The sequence below is a fragment of the Heterocephalus glaber genome, unplaced genomic scaffold (genome assembly GCF_053883595.1).
Source record: "Heterocephalus glaber isolate CG9 unplaced genomic scaffold, H.glaber_assembly_v1.0 deba00001795, whole genome shotgun sequence".
NCBI lineage: Eukaryota > Metazoa > Chordata > Mammalia > Rodentia > Bathyergidae > Heterocephalus > Heterocephalus glaber.
Window position 1 is genome coordinate 2,737,229 of NW_028258476.1, and position 19,369 is coordinate 2,756,597.

Below are 19,369 nucleotides of genomic sequence, written 5' to 3' on the forward strand. Positions count from 1 at the left end.
TAAGTAGTGGTAACAATCAGCTGACATCCTTTAAATGCCTGTTATTTTTCTATGTTTTAAAACAATAATTTGACCATCAAAAAATATTGTAAGCATTATATACACAAATATCAGTCTCATCTCAAATACCTCAGTGTCTTACTTTTCTCGTTGCTGAGACAAAATACCGGACAATCAAGAGGAAAGATTTATTTCATCTCACAGTTTGTAGAGATTCCAGTCCATAGTTGGTGGGCTCCAAGGCAGGACAGTGTGGCAGAGGGGCATCGCAGAGGAGAAACAGACCACGGCAAGGCAGGTTGGAAGCAGCAAGCCACAGGAAACAGCATCCTGCTTTCTTTCTATTCCTTTCTATTCTGTCCACGCTACAAACCTATTGATGGATGCCACCCACACCCAAGGTGGGACTTCTGTTACCCACACCCAGAACTATGAAAAGCCAATTTAGTTATCATGCCTCCTCAATCCCAGTGTCACATATCCTAATCCAGCGTTACACACCGTTGTCTAGCCACCTCCCCAGAGCCTTACCTATGAGCGTATAACGGGACATCTAGACACAAACCCTAACACTCAGTGTTCATTAAACTCGTGATACTACACTGTTTTATACAGTAATAGGATTAATAATGTCCTTTCTACCTTTTTTTTTGAGACAGAGTCTTGATCTATGTATCAGGCTGGCCTTGAACTCACAGTAATCCTCCTGCCTCAGCCTCCCGAGTTCTGGGATACAGGCATGTGCCATCATACCTGGTCTTCTCTGCCCTTCTAGATTACATTCATATAGTTTGGATTCTAGTTCCACAGATTTCCACTTCAAAAATATAGAAATATTCCCTGCTTGTGACTATAGTGCACCTTTCTCTTACAGGCCTACACTCGATTTTCTTTGAGGGCATACTTTAAATTCTCCCCAGTGGTCTGAGTTGCCTGGATGTAGTTGGTGGGGCAGTGACAGCAGCACCAGTGGCAATGACAGAAGGAGGAGGAGGACCAGGCACTTAAGCATTCATCAAAGAGTCACTCCAGTAGTGGTAAATGCAGACATGAAAAGATGTGAGACACTGCAGATCCTTCACCACCAAATAAAATGTTGCAGAGATCTGATAATCCTAAAGAGACATACAAAGCACAGGTCACAGTAAGGCCAAAAATATATATACTCACAGAGTTAGAGAGAGGGAAGGTAGGACCAGTCTCTCTCCACAAGAAAGTTCACACCACCACAGTGTTCTTCGTAGTTCAAATTTACATTCTTTTCATCCAACCATAATCCAAGCAAAACTTCAGATGCTCCTTAGGATTGTGTAGGTGACTGGTCTATGCACATTAGCTCTTCTAAGAAAAAATATTACTACAATTGTGAATGGAAGTTTCATGGTGCGAAAAACCAAAAGTGGCCTGAAAGAGAACAGAGACAAAAAGAAGCAAATAAGGTAGCAGTTAATAGCTTCCTAAAAGACAGAAGAGATATGATACAAGCAACAGCCACTAGTGGGTTTGCCAGTGGAATGGAGGACATGGATTCCTGTGATATTCCAAGAATATTTTCTCGAACAAGCAGACACAGTGATAGAGACTGTATACTGCCAAGATCAGAGACTCACAATAGTTCTATGCCAGTATGCCACCCCATCCAACCAGTGCTTTGTCTAACTGCTACCCCAAGCACTGTTCCATCTAGTCCATTTACGCGCCACATCTGACCAGCCAGAGAAATCATTTGATGCTAATGATACTGAAACTTCGTATACCCACATCTTCTGTCCCTGTGCAGAAAGTAGAAAGAAAAGAATCTTCAGCAGGAGACAGATCAGTATCACATTCTTGCACAACTCCCACATCTTCTGCTTCTGGAGTGAATGTCACATCTGTACCTCCAACATCTGCTTCTGCAGTTCCTGTTTCTCCTGCTTGACAGTCACCAATACCGACCTTACTCCCCAATCCAAATCTTCAACAGTTGTCTCCTGCTTTGCAAGCCACACTGCAGTTCAGTAATTCCAATGTGACCATTTCCAAGATAAACAAAGTTCTCACAGGAGCTGTGATACAAGCTTCACTGCAGTCTATAATTCATACTGCTGGAGCATTTGCTTTCAGCACATCTCTGACTTCTCAGGCTGCTCAGCTCTCTACACAAGCCCAGCCATCTAATCACTCTAACTAGCCATGCCTTTAACATCTGATGCCTCATCCCTGGGATCCTGTGTGTCTCCAAGAACTAGCATGCCTCAGACTAACACAGTCCCCAAGAATCCTTTGATTAGTACTCCTTCTATTTCATCACAGCCAAAGGTTGGTATTCTAGTAGTTAAGCAAGGACCAGTGTCACAATCAGCCAGCCACACAGCAGCTGCTAACTGCTGTCGGGCAGGAAGGTCATAAACCTCTCTCTTCAAAGTCTTTAGTGCTTGAGTTGCCAGAGAAGTCTATCACCTGGTCCAAATAAGACTTCTGGGAGCAGTAATACATCAAATGCAACAGTTGTACCACGAAACTCATCTGCCTGACCCATATGTTCATTAACACTTGTGCTAGCAGCACGCTTCACTTAAAATGTCAAAAACCTTAGGCATGGTGGTGCATACCTAAAATCTTGGCACACAAGAGGCTGAAGCAGAAGGATCACCACAAATTTGAGGTCAGCCTGGGCTACAGTGACCTCGAGCAGTCTAAACTACGTGATGAAACCCTGACTTAAAAAAAACATTAAAACCCTGCAGGCAGGAGTGGTAGGTAATACATGCCTGTAATCTCAGCACTCAGGAGGCTGAGGCAGGAGGATCACAAATGAGTTCAAGGCCAGCTTGATCTTCGTAGTGAGACCTTGTCTCCAAAAAATAAAAAATCTCATAAAACATGTTCAAGGATGGCCTACAAATCATGCAGAGAAGCACACACCAAGACTGTATTGAAGCCAGGTGTGTTGGTGCACACCTGTAATCCCAGCACTTGGGAGGCTGAAGCAGAAGGATCACTGTTGAGTTCAAGGCCAGGATGAACTACATAGCAAGACCCTGTCTCACAAAATCAAAAAAAAAAAAAAAAAAGGTTGTATGAAGAAGCCCATAACATGCATGGGAAGCCCCCCACTTCTCACCCCATGTTGCTGAGGAGTGAAGCCAAGGACTCCTGCATGCTAGAGAAGCACTCTACCCCCTAAATTTTTTTTCTTCTATCAGCACTGAGCTTGCTTTTTTTTTTTGAGACAGGCTCTTGGTATGTAGTTCAGGCTGACATCGAACTCACTGTGTAGCCCAGGCTTGCCTCAAACTTGCAGTGATCCTCCAGCCTCAGCCTCCCAAATGCCAGGATTACAGGCATGCACTACTATGCCAAGCTGAGCTTGCTTTTTTTTAAGATTACCTCAGTCATGAGGTACTTGTACAGACAAGGAAGGGTAGGGCCGGGGATTTAGCTCAGTGGTCTGGCAACTGCCTTGCAAGCACGAGGACCTGAGTTCAATCCCTGGTACCAAAAAAAAAAAAAAAAAAAAAAGGGAGGTTAGTAAAAGCATGTGCATTCTTTATAAGGAAACATGAAGACCACATTTATATAAATTGGATACATTATAAAATATGTAACCACATTTCAGCCTCAAGTCCAACTGGAAAGTGGTCATTATTTCAGGTGACAGCACTTATAAAAATAAATCATCATTCTGTCAGTACAAATTAGAAAATGGAAGTGTACTTTGGAATACATTTAATGCAGTTATAATTGTGAAGTAAACTTTTTGGTAAATATAAAAAGCAAAGTTAAGTTTTCTGCTAAAGTTTAGGTTTCATTTCTGCAGTTTTTCTTGATCTCTAAAAATAAGGAGTAGGGGCCAGGGATTTAGCTCAGTGACACCGCGCCTGCCTGGCAAGCACAAGGTCTTGAGTTTGATCCCTGGTACTGAAAGAAAAAAAAAAGATTTTAAAAATAAGGAATAAAAATCTTAAAAGCTTGCTGTGGTGGACTGTACAGCGGTACACCACTGTAAACTCAGCTACTCGGAAGGCTAAGGCAGGAACATCACGAGTTCCAGGCCAGCCTGGACTCCTTAGTGAGACTGTCTGAAAAGAGAAAGGGCTGTTGTGTACCTGAACAGTAGAGCTTGTGCTTCACCTATGCAGTCCTTGGGTTTGATCCACAGCATCCAAAAGAGGTGAAAAATTAGTACTATACATTAGAAGATTAAAATCACTAATCATATTAATGTTTTAAAAATATCTCTGGTCACTCAAAATCTCCATTGTGAAAATTAACGGAAATATCACTTTGTTGCTAGGTGTGGTGGTGCATACCTATAATACCAGCACTCAGGAGGCAGAGGCAGGAGGATCGCCATAAGTTCAAGGCCAGCCTGGACTACATAGTGAGATCCTGTCTCAAAAAACCAAAACCCAAAAAAGAAAAAAAATAGTACCACTTTGTTAGAACTAGTTCTCCATCTCATAGAACTAAATAGGAAGAAGATGGTTTATTCTGGAGAACTTTTTTTTTTTCCTGTCCTGAGAAACTGGAGCCTCCTGTATGCTAAACAAGCACTCTACCACTGAATTACATCCCTGTCTCAATCCCCTTTTGTGGAGACAAAGAGTCTTGCTTAGTTGCCCAGGTTGAGCTTGAACTTGCACTCCAGCTGCCTCAGCTGCCCAAATTGCTGGGATTACAAATGCCTACCACCATACTTAGTTTAGAGTACTTTCATTCTTCTCGTCCCTACCTCCCCCCACCCCCACTATGTACCAGGGATTGAACTCGGGACCTTGGAGCTGCTAGGCAGGGACAGCTCCACTGAGCTATATCCGTGGCCCCAGTTTAGAGTACTTTAAACGGGCTAGGCATAGTGGTACCTGAAATCCTGCATTCTGGGAAGCTAAGGTAGGAGGATAAGTTTAAGTCCTACTGCAGACTGTTGCAAGACCCTGCCTCAAAAAATAAAAAAGCCTGGAGCGTAGTTCAACACAAAGGCCTAGGGTTCAATTCCCAGTACTTCCTTGTACTTCCCCCAAAAAACATTGAACCGACTAATAAGCCATATTGTGTGTGTGTGTGTGTGTGTGTGTGTGTGTGTGTGTATGTATATGTTTGATTAATTGGTTGTAGTTTGGTGCTGAGGATTGAACCCAGAACCTTCACATGCTATATACATGGTGTAACAATGACCTACACTCTCAGCCCTCATGTATGTTTTTTTTTTTTTCTCAGTACTGGGAATCAAACTCAGGACCTTGCACTTGCCAGGGAAGCATGATGCCATTGAGCTACATCCCTGGTCCCTTGTGCATGTGTTCTTGTGTACCAAACATACATTCTGCTTTTTTTTTCTTTTTTTCAGTACTGGGGGTCAAACCCAGGACCTTGCGCTTGTGAGGTAGGCAGCAGAACCACTGAGCTAGATCCCCGGCCCCTAGTGTATGTGTTCTTGAAAGCTGTGATGGCAGTGTATTTTTGTGAGCTGGCTGTTTTTTGTTAGTGGCAATTTTAAAAAATATATATTTATTATTTCTCTTTTTTTTGTTTTTGTTTTTGGTTTTTTTCTTTTTTTGGTACTGGGGGTCGGACTCAGGACCTTGCACTTGCGAGGCGGGCGGCAGAACCACTGAGCTAAATCCCTGGCGGCAATATTTTTTTTAATTGAGAAACTTAACTTTTTTAGAGCAGTTTTAGGTTCTGAGGAAAATTGAATGAAATGTTCATGGGGTTCCCATGTATCCTTTGTCCCTGCGTGTGCAGGGCATCCCCCAGTGTGAGAACAACCACACCTCTTTGGTAAATGTGTTATAGTCAGTGCACTTGCACTGACACATCATTATCACCCAAAGTACATAGCTTACATTAGTGTTCACCCTTGGTGTTGCATACTCAGTACACTTTGACACACATATAAATGACATTTGTTAGCCATTCTAATACCACAAAATAGTTTCACTGAGAGTCAGGTATTTGGTGCACGCCTGTGATTCCAGCACTCCGGGAGGCTGAGGCAGGAGGATCGCCAGGAGTTCAAAGCCAGCCTGGGCTACCTAGTGCAAGGCTGACCTGAACTATAGAACAAGACCCCATCTCCAAAAATAAATAATAACAAAATGGCTCAGGATGTAGCTCAGTGCAAAGGCTTTGGTTCGGTTCCCAGTACAAAAAACAAAAAAGGTAGAATTGTATCATTTAAAATCATTTCTGCCAGGAATGGTGGTGCACACCTGTAGGACCAGTACTCAGGAGGCTGAGACAGGAGGACTTGTAGGAGTTTGAGGCCAGCCTTGGCTACATAGTGAGTTCAAAAGCCAGCCTAAACTGCATAGTGAGACCCTGTCTCAAAAGATAAATAAAATAAATAATTTTCATGCAGACCTAGAAAATCCATATTTTGTTGATCTTGGGTTAAATGGTCTGCTTTCACGAAATTTGTTTTTATACAAAGAATCTTGAGAATTCTTTGTTCCATGTGATACTGTCAGTTAATGCAGTGAAAACTATCCCCTTAACACTATCGCGTGTAGTAACTGTCAAAATTACTTGATACACTCCTTTTACCTGTGTGTTTCTTGCAGGCTTCTTCATTTTTGCTTATAGATAAGGCCTCTGGACAGTTGTATGAAAAAATCAGGACCTATGTTTAGATGACAGGTGTAGATGGTGAGGCAGGAGTATATATATCTCAATGGTAGAGCACTTGCTTAACTTACATGAGGCCCTGAGTTCAATTCCTAGCACCATAAAAAAAAAAAATCAGGGCTGGGGATTTAGCTCAGTGGTTCTGGCACCTGCCTCGCAAGTGCAAGGTCCCGAGTTTGACTCCTGGTACCAAAAAAAACACCAAAAACCATGTTTTTTATTTTTGAGACAAGGTCTCATGATCTTGGCTCAGCCTCACAGGTACTGGGATTGCAAACATGCACCACTGTGCCTGGCTTGGTATATCTTAAAACATTCAGTGCAGGGTGGGGGATGTAGCTCAGTGACACAGACAGCCCCTGCCTGGCAAGTGCGGAAGACCTGAGTTGGATTCCTGGTACACACACACACACACACACACACACACACACACACAGATGCAATACAAAACGCAATCTTACAATCTGGACAGTAGCACCTAGTCTTTTTCCAAATTCTTTTTGCATTTTTGTCTTTCTTTGAACAGCAGACTTTACATCGTCCTGTTGGCTTTTCCTTTTCTTCTGTGGCTGGAGTAATTTCAGCAGAATGTCTTCCCACTCAACATAATGGTGAAGACGTCGGTGATGGACGTCCTGCTGGTGTTTCCCTATCCCAGCATCTTTCAATTCTTTGGTCTCTTAGACCTAATCTAAATTGTAAATAACTTTTTTTTTCTTTTTGGTACCGGGGATTGAACTCGGGACCTCACACTTGCCAGGCAGGTGCTGTGCGGCTGAGCTACATCCCTGGCCCCTGAACCCCCTTGTTTTGAATAAATAACAAATGAATTCCACATTGTTTGGTCCAGCAGGTGCATAAATATTTCAAGATAATAATTGTTTCCTTGCTTTTTGATCACAGGTTGTCATATGTTGGTCAACTCTGTCAACACCTCCCGTAGAATTATTACAATCATTGACCACTGGCGGAATTTTTTTTAGTTTCTTCTTTTCTTTTTTGTTTTGTTTTGTTTTCTTTTTTGGTTTTGGTTTTTTTGTTTGTTGGTTTTTGTTTTGTTTTGTTTTTTGTTTTTTGTTTTTTTGAGACAGGGTCTCACTATTTAGCCCAGGCTGGCCTCAAGCTCATGGCAATTTTCTTGCCTCAGCCTCTTGTATGCTGGGATTACAGGCATGCACCACCACTCCCAGCCATTTCTTTCAAATTCTGTCATTTATGAATTATAAGTAGTTGACAAGCGGACATCTTTTTTGAATCAACACTTTTTTTCAGTACTTAGACTTTGCACTTGTAAGCTAAATCCTCAGCCCCTTTTGTGCCTTTCCATTTCATCACACAGACTTTTCCTCTCTGATATGCTAACATTTCTCCCTTTTTCAGTTTTTTTTTTTTTTTTTTGCAGAAATACAAAAATTATATCTAATGGGCTGGGGATTTAGCTCAGTGGTTCCACTGCCTGCCTCGCAAGTGCAAGGACTTGAGTTCGATCCCCGGTACCAAAAAAAAAAAAAAAAAAAAAAAAAAATATATATATATATATATATATATATATATAAAATGTACTTCAGCGTTTTTATAGATTGTAGCATAAAATTATAGGTTAATTTTCACAAATAAAATAAACGCAAATTAGTAAAAGAAAATAACCAGAACTTATTAGATTTCACTGGCCAGGCATGGTGGTGCACATCTGTAATGCTAGCACTTGGAAGACTGAGGCAGGATCACCCCACATTCGAAAGCCAGACTGGGCTACATAGTGAGCTCAAGACCAGTGTAAACTACACAGCAAGACCCTGTCTCAAAAAAAAAAGGCAAATACAACGTTCTAAATAAAAAAGTATGCAAAAAATAGTTGATATAAAACAGACGGACATATGAGTATATCTCATGCAAACAAGAATGGACTGGTTGAAATGACACCTGTCCAGGCGATGCTAGGACAGTCACTGCATACACGTACTACCCGGGTGAGCTGTTAAGTGCTTAATTAGGAAATTGTCTTTAGATATAAGAACATCAATCTAGTGTCTGTCCTTTCTGTTTGCAAATGTTTTTGCAAACTCCGTAACACTGTTTTTAAAACTTCACATCCCATGATGAATGTATTCATTATGTATTGAAACTGTACTAATAAAAAATAACTTCACATGGGGAGGCTCTTCCCATGCTCGGTGGTGCTACAGGCCACTGAGGGGTGCCTGGTGGTGGCAATAGGGAGGCGCTGACCACTGAGGGGCAGCAAGAATCCTAAAATAAATCCATCGGAACCCTTCTCGGGTTACCTTTGAAATAAGAGGATGTCTTTTATCAGGAGAAGTTTTTGCAATGTGTGGAAGCTGTGATGCTTTGGGAAACTGGAATCCTCCAAATGCTGTGGCTCTTCTAAGAAGACAGTGAGACGGGTGACAGCATGTTATGGAAAGCAACCACGGCCCTCACTAGAGAATTATCAGTTCAGTATCACTACTTCAAAGGGTACTTTTTAGAACCAAAGACTACCGATGGTCCATGTCAAGTCACAGTTCACAAGTGGGAGGCTCATCCACAACCACAATCAGTAACCCCTTGGAAAGTGGTTATTATTGACAGTGGACAATTTGGAATCCACAGTGGTGTTGAAACTGAATTGTGGATGGCTGACATACCAGACCGAAATAAGATTATGTTTGCATTATTCTGAAAAACCGCCAGTCTCAATAAACAAAAAAATTTTTAAATCTAGATTTAGGGTAAAGTTACACTAGAGGATCTGAGGAAACAGATGATGATAGGCTATCTACAGTTGTGTGCAGGCACTCAAAGCCAGAGTGTGGGTATGGCCTACAGCCTGACTGCTGGACAGAGTACAGCATGCAGACCATGGACCTGGATAGCCTAGAACTAATCTTTGATATTTTTGAGGAAGATCTATGAACACGTAGTTCAGGGTGATGCCTTTCCAGGACATGTGGGCACAGCGTGCTTCTTATCATCCACCATTGCAGAGAGTGGGTGGGGTGCCGGCGTCCTTACCTTCCCATCATGAGCAGGAATTCCAGGAAAACCATAGGCAAAGTGCGAGTTGACTTTATCATCATCAAGCCATTAGGGTACAATTGTGACGTGAAATCTTCATTTTCCAAGTATTGGAAGCCAAGAATACCACTCGATGCTGGACATCGAGGTGCGGGGAACTCAACAACTCCCCAGCTGGCTAAAGTTCAAGAAAATACTATTGCTTCTGTAAGAAACGCTGCTACTCAGGGCGCAGCTTTTGTAGAATTTGATGCCCATCTTTGAGAGGACTTCTGCCTGTGGTGTATCATGATCTTACCTGCTGTTTGACCATGAAAAAGAAATTTGATGCTGATCCACTTGAATTATTCGAAATTCCAGTAAAGGAACTAACATTGACCAACTCCAGTTCTTAAAGCTTTCTCATGTGATGCACTAAAATCCAAAGATCAGAAGGAAGTGAGTTCGATCCCCAGTATGGGGGTAGGGGGAATCAGAACGCATCTGGGGGCCCGGGGATTTAGCTTAGAAGTGGTGCCACCTGCCTCACAAGCGCAAGGTCCCAAGTTCAAGCCCTGGTACCAAAAAAAAAAAGACCAAAAAGAATCTATAGTTGAGGGAGAACATTCGTTTTCTGAAAACCAGCCATTTCCTTCTCTTAAGATGGTTTTTAGAGTCTGCCAGAAAATGTAGGGTTTAATATGGAAATAAAGTGAATCTACCAACAAAGAGATGGAATACGGGATGGTAACTTGTCAACATTTTTTTTTTTGGTACTGGGGATCGAACTTTGGTCCTTGCTCTTGCAGGCCAGGTGGCAGAACCACTGAGCTAAATCCCCAGCCCTTGTCAACGTATTTTGACATGAATCTGTATTTGGATACAATTCTAAAAAATGTTTTTTAAAACTCTGAGAAGAGTAAAATTGTGTTTCCTTCATTTGATCCAGATATTTTTACAGTGGTTTGACAAAATCAGAATATCCTGTATTATTTTTGAATCAAGGAAAAATCTGATATTTAGTCTGAACTTATGGACTTCAAATGTTGGACATCTCCCATTGCAATGAGCTTTGCGCAGTTTGAAAATCTTCTGGGGATAAATGCACACACTGAAGACCTGCTCAGAAACCCGTGCTATATTCAGGAGGCAAAAGCTAAGGGCCTCATCATATTGTGCCAGGGCAGTGGCACCAATGATCCTGAAAACAGAAGGAAGTGGAAAGAATTTGGAGTTAATGGTATAATTTATGATAGAGGATATATGATTGGAAACCTGAATAACCAAATATATTCCAAGTGGAGCAGTTGGAACGACTGAAGGAAGAATTACCAGAGCTTCAGAGCTGCTTGTATCCCACTGTTAGCCCCTTTGCCCCCTCATCCTTGTGCAGGGAGCCCAGCAACCGTGTGGATGCCAATGTATCGATAATGTGGAGAGCATTTAGATTCTACTGTGCAGACCATTCAGCGGTGGCTCTTCTGGGTGTTCACTTTCCATCATTGAGCACTGATTATCTCTGCCTTTGGGGTTTCTTATTCCAATGAAGCAGTAATGAAGTATTTTACTCTTTCACTGAAGTTCTTGCAAGAATTTCAAGAACTGTGCCATTTAAATCACTTGCCAGGTACAATTGCCAATCAGTCTCTGTACAATGAGAAAACTTACTGGTTGATAAATATTTCTAAATAAATATGTAAGCCTATAATGTTAAATTTATATTAAAAACATAGATCTTTGAAATTACGTAAATAACATATTTACACTTCTTAGCTTTTCATTTGATCAGGTCTCAAATCTTTAGCCCTTGAGAAAAATGACTATGCATAGTTATACCTGACCATGGGAAAAATAAGTACCTCAAATGCAAGCATTTGCACTGGTGATTCTGACTGCACAAACTTTTGTGCCATCTGTGTATGTAGGTTTTTTTTTTTTTTACATGGATTGACAGGCACAGAAACCATTTTCATTCAGTATGAGACTTGAGGCTGCTGCCATTTTTCCACTTAACCAAACCAGCATGAAAGTGCACCTTGAAACTTGTTTCATAAATCTTTCAAGAGTTGTTTTTGCATAAATGTTAAAATTTCAAAATGCTGGGGCTGGGGAATTAGCTCAGTGGCACCACGCCTGCCTTGCAAGCGCAAGGTCCTGAGCTTGATCCCTGGTACTGCAAAAAAAAAAAAGAAGTATGTATTGCATTATTTATAGAGTAGATCACGATGTATAAATCTGATTTGATGCATGCTTTGGGTTTTAAACATGAGGTTGTACACTTTACTGTTTAATCCTTGGGCCTGGTGCTAGATGAGTGTGAGAAGATGGCAAGGACTAACAGTGTTTTGTTGTCTTAAAAAAAGCCTGTTGGTAGGCATCTGACTCTTTTTGGTACCAGGGATTGAACTTGGGTCCTTGCGCTTTTGAGGCAAGCGGCAGAACCACTGAGCTACATCCGTGGCCCTGTAGGCATTTGAAATATGCTTACTTAGTGTCTCTCACTACCTATTACACATCATTGCTTTGTGGGTTTATTTTGTGTGTGTGTGTGTTATACAGTAGTTAAATCTCCATGTAAAGAAAATAAGTGTTCTGAATTCTAAAAACAAAAAAACTTCATATGACTGGGTTTCTAACTTCTGAATTTTTTCAGTCATATAGGCTTTTTTCATTTCCTGTAATTGGTCCAACCTCATTTCAGCTTTGTTCTTTTTTGTACCAGGGATCTAACTCAGGACTTGCACTTGCGAGGCAAGTGGCAGCACCATTGAGTTAAATCCCCGGCCCCTCAACTTTGTTCTTATGCCAGCTCTTTCCTTTGACTGGTTTTCCTCCATTTCTCAGATCCTGTCATGACTGACATGTGCATGTGTGTATGTGTGTATTTTACTGGGGATTGAATCCAGGGACTTGACACTGAGTTGCATCATTAGCCCTTCTTTCTTTGATTTTTGTTTTTCTTTTCTGTTGAGACAGGGTCTTACTAAATACAAGCTGGGCTTGTATTTGCAGTCCTCCTGCCTCAGTCTCTCTGTAATGCCAGCACTTGAGAGGCTGAGACAGGAGAATGGCTGCAAATTTGAGGCCACCCTTGAACATATAGTGAGACCCTGTCTGAAAAACACATACATACATACATACATACATACATACTTTGTAAACTAGTACGAGTTAGCCAAATGTAATCAGTACAATTAGATCTTAAATTTGGATTCCTTCTGCAGAACTATTCAAAACTACCAATGAGCTCTTTCTTAGTTTTTAGCTTTTTAAAAGTTTTAGGGCCAGGGTTGTAGCTCAGCGGTACAGTGCCTGCCTGGCAAGTGCAAGGCCCTGAATTTGATTTCCAGTACCAAAAAAAAAAATAAAATAAAACTTTTATTAGTACATGTTTGCAGTACATAATAATTACATTCATTGTGGGGATTTGATATGTGTACGTAATACATCTTAATCTCACACCCATCCCCCTTCCCCACTTTCTCCCATCTTTTGAATCCCTTTCCATTTCCAAAAGATCTAGTTCCTTGTTTCCTATTGTCTTTTTTTTTTTTTTTGGTATGGGGGATCAAACTCTGGTCCTTGCGCTTGTGTAGCAGGCGTTGAAACCACTGAGCTGAATCCCTGGCCCCCCCTATTGTCTTTTATTTCAGAATTTAATGTATTTAACTTTTGATTTCTTTTTTGTTGTTCTGTTTTGTTTTGTTTTTGTTTTTTTGAGACATGGTCTCACTACGCAGTTCAAGCTGACCTTGAACTAACTACATAGCCCAGGCTGGCCTCAAACTTGTGGTGATCCTCCTGTCTCAGCTTCCCAAGTCCTGGGATTACAAGCATGCCTCACCATGCCTGCCTAACTTTGCATTTCTTATATAAGAGAAACCATGTGATATTTAAGCTTGTGTGTCTGATTTATTTCATTTGATATTATGGGGGGGGTGATTTTTGAGACAGGGTCTTGCTGAGTCGTTCAGGCTGGCCTCGAACTCACTGGGTAGCCCAAGCTGGCTTTAAACTCACAGCAATCCTCCTGCCTCTGCCTCTCACGTGCTGGAACTACAGGTGTGCACCACCACACGTAGCTGATATTACGGTCTTGAGGTGCATCTATTTTCTTACAGGTTGACTCAATTTTATCCTTAATAGTAGAGTAGGGGGCCGGGGAATTTAGCTCAGTGGTTCCACTGTCTGCCTCGCAAGCACAAGGTCCCGAGTTCAAGCCCTGGTACCAAAAAATTTTTTTAAAATAGTAGAGTAGGCCTGGGGATTTAGCTCAGTGATACTGTGCCTGCCTCCCAAGCTCAAGGTCCTGAGTTCGATCTCCGGTACCGCAAAAAGAAAAAAAATCAGAATAGTACTTCATTGTGTGTTAATACTACATTTTCTTTATTCATATGTTGATGGACATGTAGGCTCCTTCCAAGATTTAGCTGTTGTGAGTTGTGCTACTATAAACATGAGTATGCATGTCATGTGTCACTGTAATATGATGTCTTTAACTCTTTTGGTAAGCTACCTAAAAAGGAATAGTTTGGTCAAATGGAATTTCTACTTTTAAGGTTTTGAGTAATCTTCATACTGATTTCCATAGTGGTTCTACTAGTTTACATTCCTACCAACAATGTAGAATTGTTCCTTTTTCCCTGCCACTTCGTCAGGATTTATTGTTATTTGATTTCTTGATGAGGGCCATTCATTTTGGAAGGATCCCCTTTCTTTATTTTGAGACAGCGTCTCTGTCTCTCACTATGTAGTTCAAGCTGCCCTTGAGCCCTCACTATGTAGCCCAGACTGGCCTCGAACTTGTGGCACTTTTCCTGCTGTAGCCTACTGAGTGCTCGGATTACAGGCGTGCGGTACCACACCAGCCAGGATCCTCTTTCTTAAAGGGATTTCCATTCTTTCTGGAATTCTTTCTTTTCATTCTCTCTTTGGTTGGTTGGTTGGTGGGTAGGTTTGGTTTTGTTTTGTTTTGTTTTGGGTTTTTTTTTTTGTATGGGGGATCAAACTCAGGACCTTGCACTTGCAAGGCAGTTGAAGACACCCCTGAGCTACATCCCCGGCCCTATTTGTTTTGTTTTTTGAGACAAGGTGGTCTGTGTAGTTCAAGCTACCTTGAATTCACTTTGTGGTCCAGGCTGGCCTTGAATTTAGGATGATCTTCCTGCCTCAGCCTTCCCAGTGCTGGGATTATAGGCATGTGCCACTGCATCCAGCTGAGGATCCTCTTTCTTAAAGGGATTTCCAAGACTTCAGATTTGTAAAATATATAAAACTGCTTGATACCCTGTCCCAAACAGTGCATTTAAGATATTATCCATTGGCCCCTGTGTTCTCTTGCATGGTGGCCTGCCCTCACTCTGTAGGGTGTACTTGTTTTCTTACTTTTACTTGGCCCAACTCGCTCTGCAGAGCCTCTTTTCTTTAATAAAACTTTGCTACCGTTAAAATATATATATGATACATAAAATTAGATATTATATATAATTATCTGTATATATATAATCTATAATGTATAGATTATATAATTATATAATACACAGTCTATAATATATAGATTATATAATCTATAAATATAGATGTCTATATAGATATATCAGTTGTATGTAATATATAAGTAATCTAGATGTATAGAGATGTATATATCTTTATCTTTTTAAAAAAATATATATCTCCAGCCATAGTGATGCCTATCCATAATTCTAGTACTGGTGTGGCTGAGACAGGAAGATCATGAGCTTTGTCTACATATGGAGTTCAAGGCCAGCCTGGACTACCCTAGTGTGACCCTGTCTCAAAAAAATAAAATAATCTAAGCCACTGTTACATTAGATACTAGGTGTCTGTTGTTTATATTGGACCACAAAAGAAATTTCATTGCTTCTGTTTCTCATTCTTTTCTAATCACAGTCCAAAGAGCCGATTGATCCAGTTAAAGAAAGAAAAGCTGGAGTACACTCCAGGAGAGCATGAATATGGATTATTTCCAGCCCCCATTCATGTTGGTGAGTATTAAGGCCACACGATGTATTGCTGAGAAGAAATGATTCCTGGGGTTTGAGGGAAGTGTCTTTGTTACTGTATCTTCCTCTCTCATGGCTTCATTCTCTTTACCATTTAATTTTCACTTACTCTGAAGAATTCTGTACATTATTTGATAGGTACAGAGTGAACATGGCTTAAATCTTGTCCATTGAGGTTTTAATAAAACACTATAACTTAGCTTTTGATTCCATTACGTATGTCATCTAAGAAAAATCAAGTAGTTAGCAGTTCATCTTCAAATATTTTCCATGTTCAAAAGAAGTTAGATTTATGGATTTATAGTGATGAAAGAAAGGGCCAGCTGCTTTCCCTGGTCATCAGTCTGCTTGAAAATGGAACAGGATTTCTCTTTCTTTTCATTTTTTGAGAAAAAGTCAAGGATTTGTTTAGCACCTAGGTAATAGTAATTTTTAGGGCACCCCCCCCATTTAAATTTGTGGTCAACTACTTAAAATCAGCCTATTGTGGGATAGTTGTTTTATTTTCTGGATAGTCCTATATTATTGCTCAAATAATATGATTAGAATAAGGAGGAAAGACCATTTACTTTAACATTATTTTATGTATCATGTAAACAAAATCAATGACTTAGCCAGACCTAGTTTATCATTGCCATAATAGTTATATGAAAAAATAGTTACATAAATCAAATAATGATGCATATTACTACAATGGAGTCAGATTTAAACAAAGTAAAATTTAAACAAAGTAAAATTAAATATTTCTATAAACTAGGGATATATAACTCAGTAGTAGAGTGTTTATCTAGCATATATAAGGGGATAGTTCAGTCCTAGCAACATAAAAAAAGAAAACAAGAAAAAGAAACTAATGAAATTAAATTCATCTCATTACAAAATAGCTATTTTGGTTTTTGTTTTTGTTTTGTTTTTGTTTTTTTTGTGTGTGTGTGTGACAGGGTCTCACTATGCAATCCAGGCCAGCCTTGATCTCACTATGTAGCGCAGGCTGGCCTCAGAATGCACAACAGTCTTCCTGCCTCAGCCTCCTAAGTATTGGTATTACAGGTATGCACCACATGCCTGGTTCAGAAGTTTACCTCTTAAGATAAATATGTACTTACCACAGTGTGTATTGTGCCCTTAAATTTGTGGTCACTGAATCATTTTTTTCTTTTTTTCTTTTATTTCTTTTCTTTTTTTTTGGTACCAGGGATCGAACTCAGGACCTTGTGCTTGCGAGGCAGGTGGCGGAACCACTAAGTTAAATCCCGGGCCTGATCGTTTTTTTCTTTATCATAGTAACTACATCCCCAGCCTTTTTCTTTCTTTCTTTTCTCGCTCCCTCCCTCCCTCCCTCCCCTCCCTTCCTTCCCTCCCTCCCTCCCTCCCTCCCTCCCTCCCTCCCTCCCTCCCTCCCTCCCTCCCTCCCTCCCTCCCTTCCCTCCCTCCCTCCCTCCCTCCCTCCCTCCCTCCCTCCCTCCCTCCTTCCCCTCCCCTCCCTCCCTACCTCCTTCCTTTCTTCCTTCCTTCCTTCCTTTCTTTTTCTTTCGTTTTTGGATTTTTTTTTTGTACCGGGGATGAAACATAGGACCTTAAGCTTGCGAGGCAGGCCCAGTTCAACTGAGCTAAATCCCTGGCCCTCATTTTTTATTTTGAGACAAGGTCTCACTTACTTGCCCAGGCGGGCCTTGAACTTGTGATTCTTCTATGACAGCCACCCCTGTAACTGGGATAACAGACATGTGCCACTACACCGACCTCAGTTTGTTTTTGACAAGAGTGCTAAAACAATGAGGAAAGAATAATTATTCAATAAATAATTCTGTATTAATATACATATGCACATACAAAAGGATAAAATTGGACCTTTATTTCATACCATATACAAAAATTAACTCAAAATAGCTTATGAGCAGCAAGAGAGCAAGAGATTTCATCATGCTGCTTAGAATGTCACCCAATTTAAAACTTATAAATTGTTTATTTCTGGAATTTTCCATTTAGTATTTTCAGAACAGGATTAACTGTAAGTAAACTAATCTTGGAAAGTAAAACCATGATAAAAGGAACTACTATACCAGGGAAGAGATTTGTTTCTGTATATCCATACATGTAAAGAACTCTTCTGACTCTATAATAAACAGATTTAGGAGGTTGGTTTGATTTTTGAGACAAGGTCTTACTATGTAGTCCAGATTGACCTTAAACTCACGGTGTAATCTAGGCTGGCCTTGAACTCTCAATCCTTTTACCACAGCCTCCCACATGCTAAGATTACAGGCATGTATCACCACACCTGACTTTGAGAGTTTTGTTTTGGGAGGAGGGGTGAGGCAGGATCTCAGTACAGAGATCGGGCTCCCTGGAACTCACTACTGCATATAGCTCAGGCTGGCCTTGAACTGGCTCGATCCTTGTGCCTCTGCCTCCCAACTGCTGAGATTACAGGTGTATGCTGCCATGCCTGGCTGTTTTCAATAAGGAATTTCATGGGCCTGTAATTTAAATTCTAACAACTGAGAATATTATACAGTGCCAGCAGTTAGCTGGACAAGGTGGCACAAGCCTGTGATCCCAGCTACATGAGAGGCTGAAGCAGGAAGACTAAATTTTAGGCCAGCCTGGGCAACTGAGTGAGACCCTGTCTCAAAATACAAAGACCTGGAAATAAAAATAAGTAAGATAGGCTGGGGATTTGGCTCAGTGTTTCCCGTGCCTGCCTCGAAATCACAAGGTCCTGAGTTTGATCCCTGGTACCAAAAATAATAAAATAAGGTAAAGTTAAAATAGCCTGGCAGTGCAGCTTACTGGTAGTGTACCTCTGGTTCAATCTCTGCTACTATAAAAAGAAAAGAAAAAATGCTCTCAATTGTAAGATGCATTATCATTTTTTATTCTATTAAAAAAATTCTTTCATTGTAAATATTATAATTGACTATCAATGAAAGACATATTCTGCTTTCAAAACTGTATTCTGCTTTCATACACCATATGGTTAGATAACAAAAAGGGACCAACACATGATAATAAACTCTTTTTTCTTTTTTTTCAGTTTTTTGAGACAAGGTCTCACTATGTAGTCCAGGCTGGCCTTGGAATTCAATTTATCACCCAGGCTGGCTTGGCACTCAGGCAATCATCCTACCTCAGCCTCCCGAGTGCTGGAATTATAGGAGTGTGCCACCAGTCCAGCTGTAAATGCAGCTTGATAAGAGGATGTGACATTCCCAATTCTCATTACAAATGGAAAACACAAAGCCAGATCTCTGTGGAGATCTGTAACTAATCGTTTTTGTATTGCTGTCAGGACTATAGATAGGCCTATGAGGCTGGGGATTGGGCCTGGACAAAAAATACTTTAGGCCTGTTGTAATGCAGGGAGCTGGGAACTGAATTCGCTCTATATTAAAAGCTAAAACATTTCCTTAAGAAATTAAAGAAAAGGCCAGGGATTTAGCTCAGTGGTTTTGCTGCCTGCTGCGTAAGCGCAAGAACCCGAGTTCGATCCCCTGTACCAAAAGAAAAAAAGAAAGCCTAGATAAACAGAGATGCCTTGTTCTGGAATTGGAAGCCTCTATTCTTTTATTTTTTTAAGCAAAACATTTATTGTACATTTTAGATATACATAATGATAGCATTCATTATAGGGAATTTGTGCCTGTGTATGTATTATCTTCTTTGTTTTCCCATTCCCCCCTTCAACTCCTCTTCCCCTACTTACATAAAAGCTTTGTTTCCATTTTTTCCTTCTA

The 19,369-nt window shown here is 40.7% G+C and overlaps 1 protein-coding gene and 3 pseudogenes across 11 annotated transcripts in view; all 4 read left to right on the forward strand.

Moving 5' to 3' along the window:
* Ash1l (ASH1 like histone lysine methyltransferase) overlaps positions 1–19,369 on the forward strand; it is a 175,911-nt gene that overhangs the window by 93,974 nt on the left and 62,568 nt on the right. For all 10 annotated transcript variants that reach the window (XM_087203476.1, XM_087203478.1, XM_021249297.2 and 7 more), the window contains one exon: positions 15,520–15,614. In XM_087203476.1, the coding sequence (XP_087059602.1) occupies positions 15,520–15,614 (95 nt within the window). The remainder of the gene's footprint in view (positions 1–15,519; positions 15,615–19,369) is intronic.
* On the forward strand, positions 7–8,123 carry LOC147820823 (WW domain-containing adapter protein with coiled-coil pseudogene; annotated as a pseudogene). The gene has a single exon (XR_015448180.1). The product of XR_015448180.1 is annotated as a WW domain-containing adapter protein with coiled-coil pseudogene (transcript).
* Positions 9,117–10,048, forward strand: LOC147820824 (glycerophosphocholine phosphodiesterase GPCPD1 pseudogene; annotated as a pseudogene).
* LOC106008376 (glycerophosphocholine phosphodiesterase GPCPD1 pseudogene) lies at positions 10,342–11,056 on the forward strand (annotated as a pseudogene).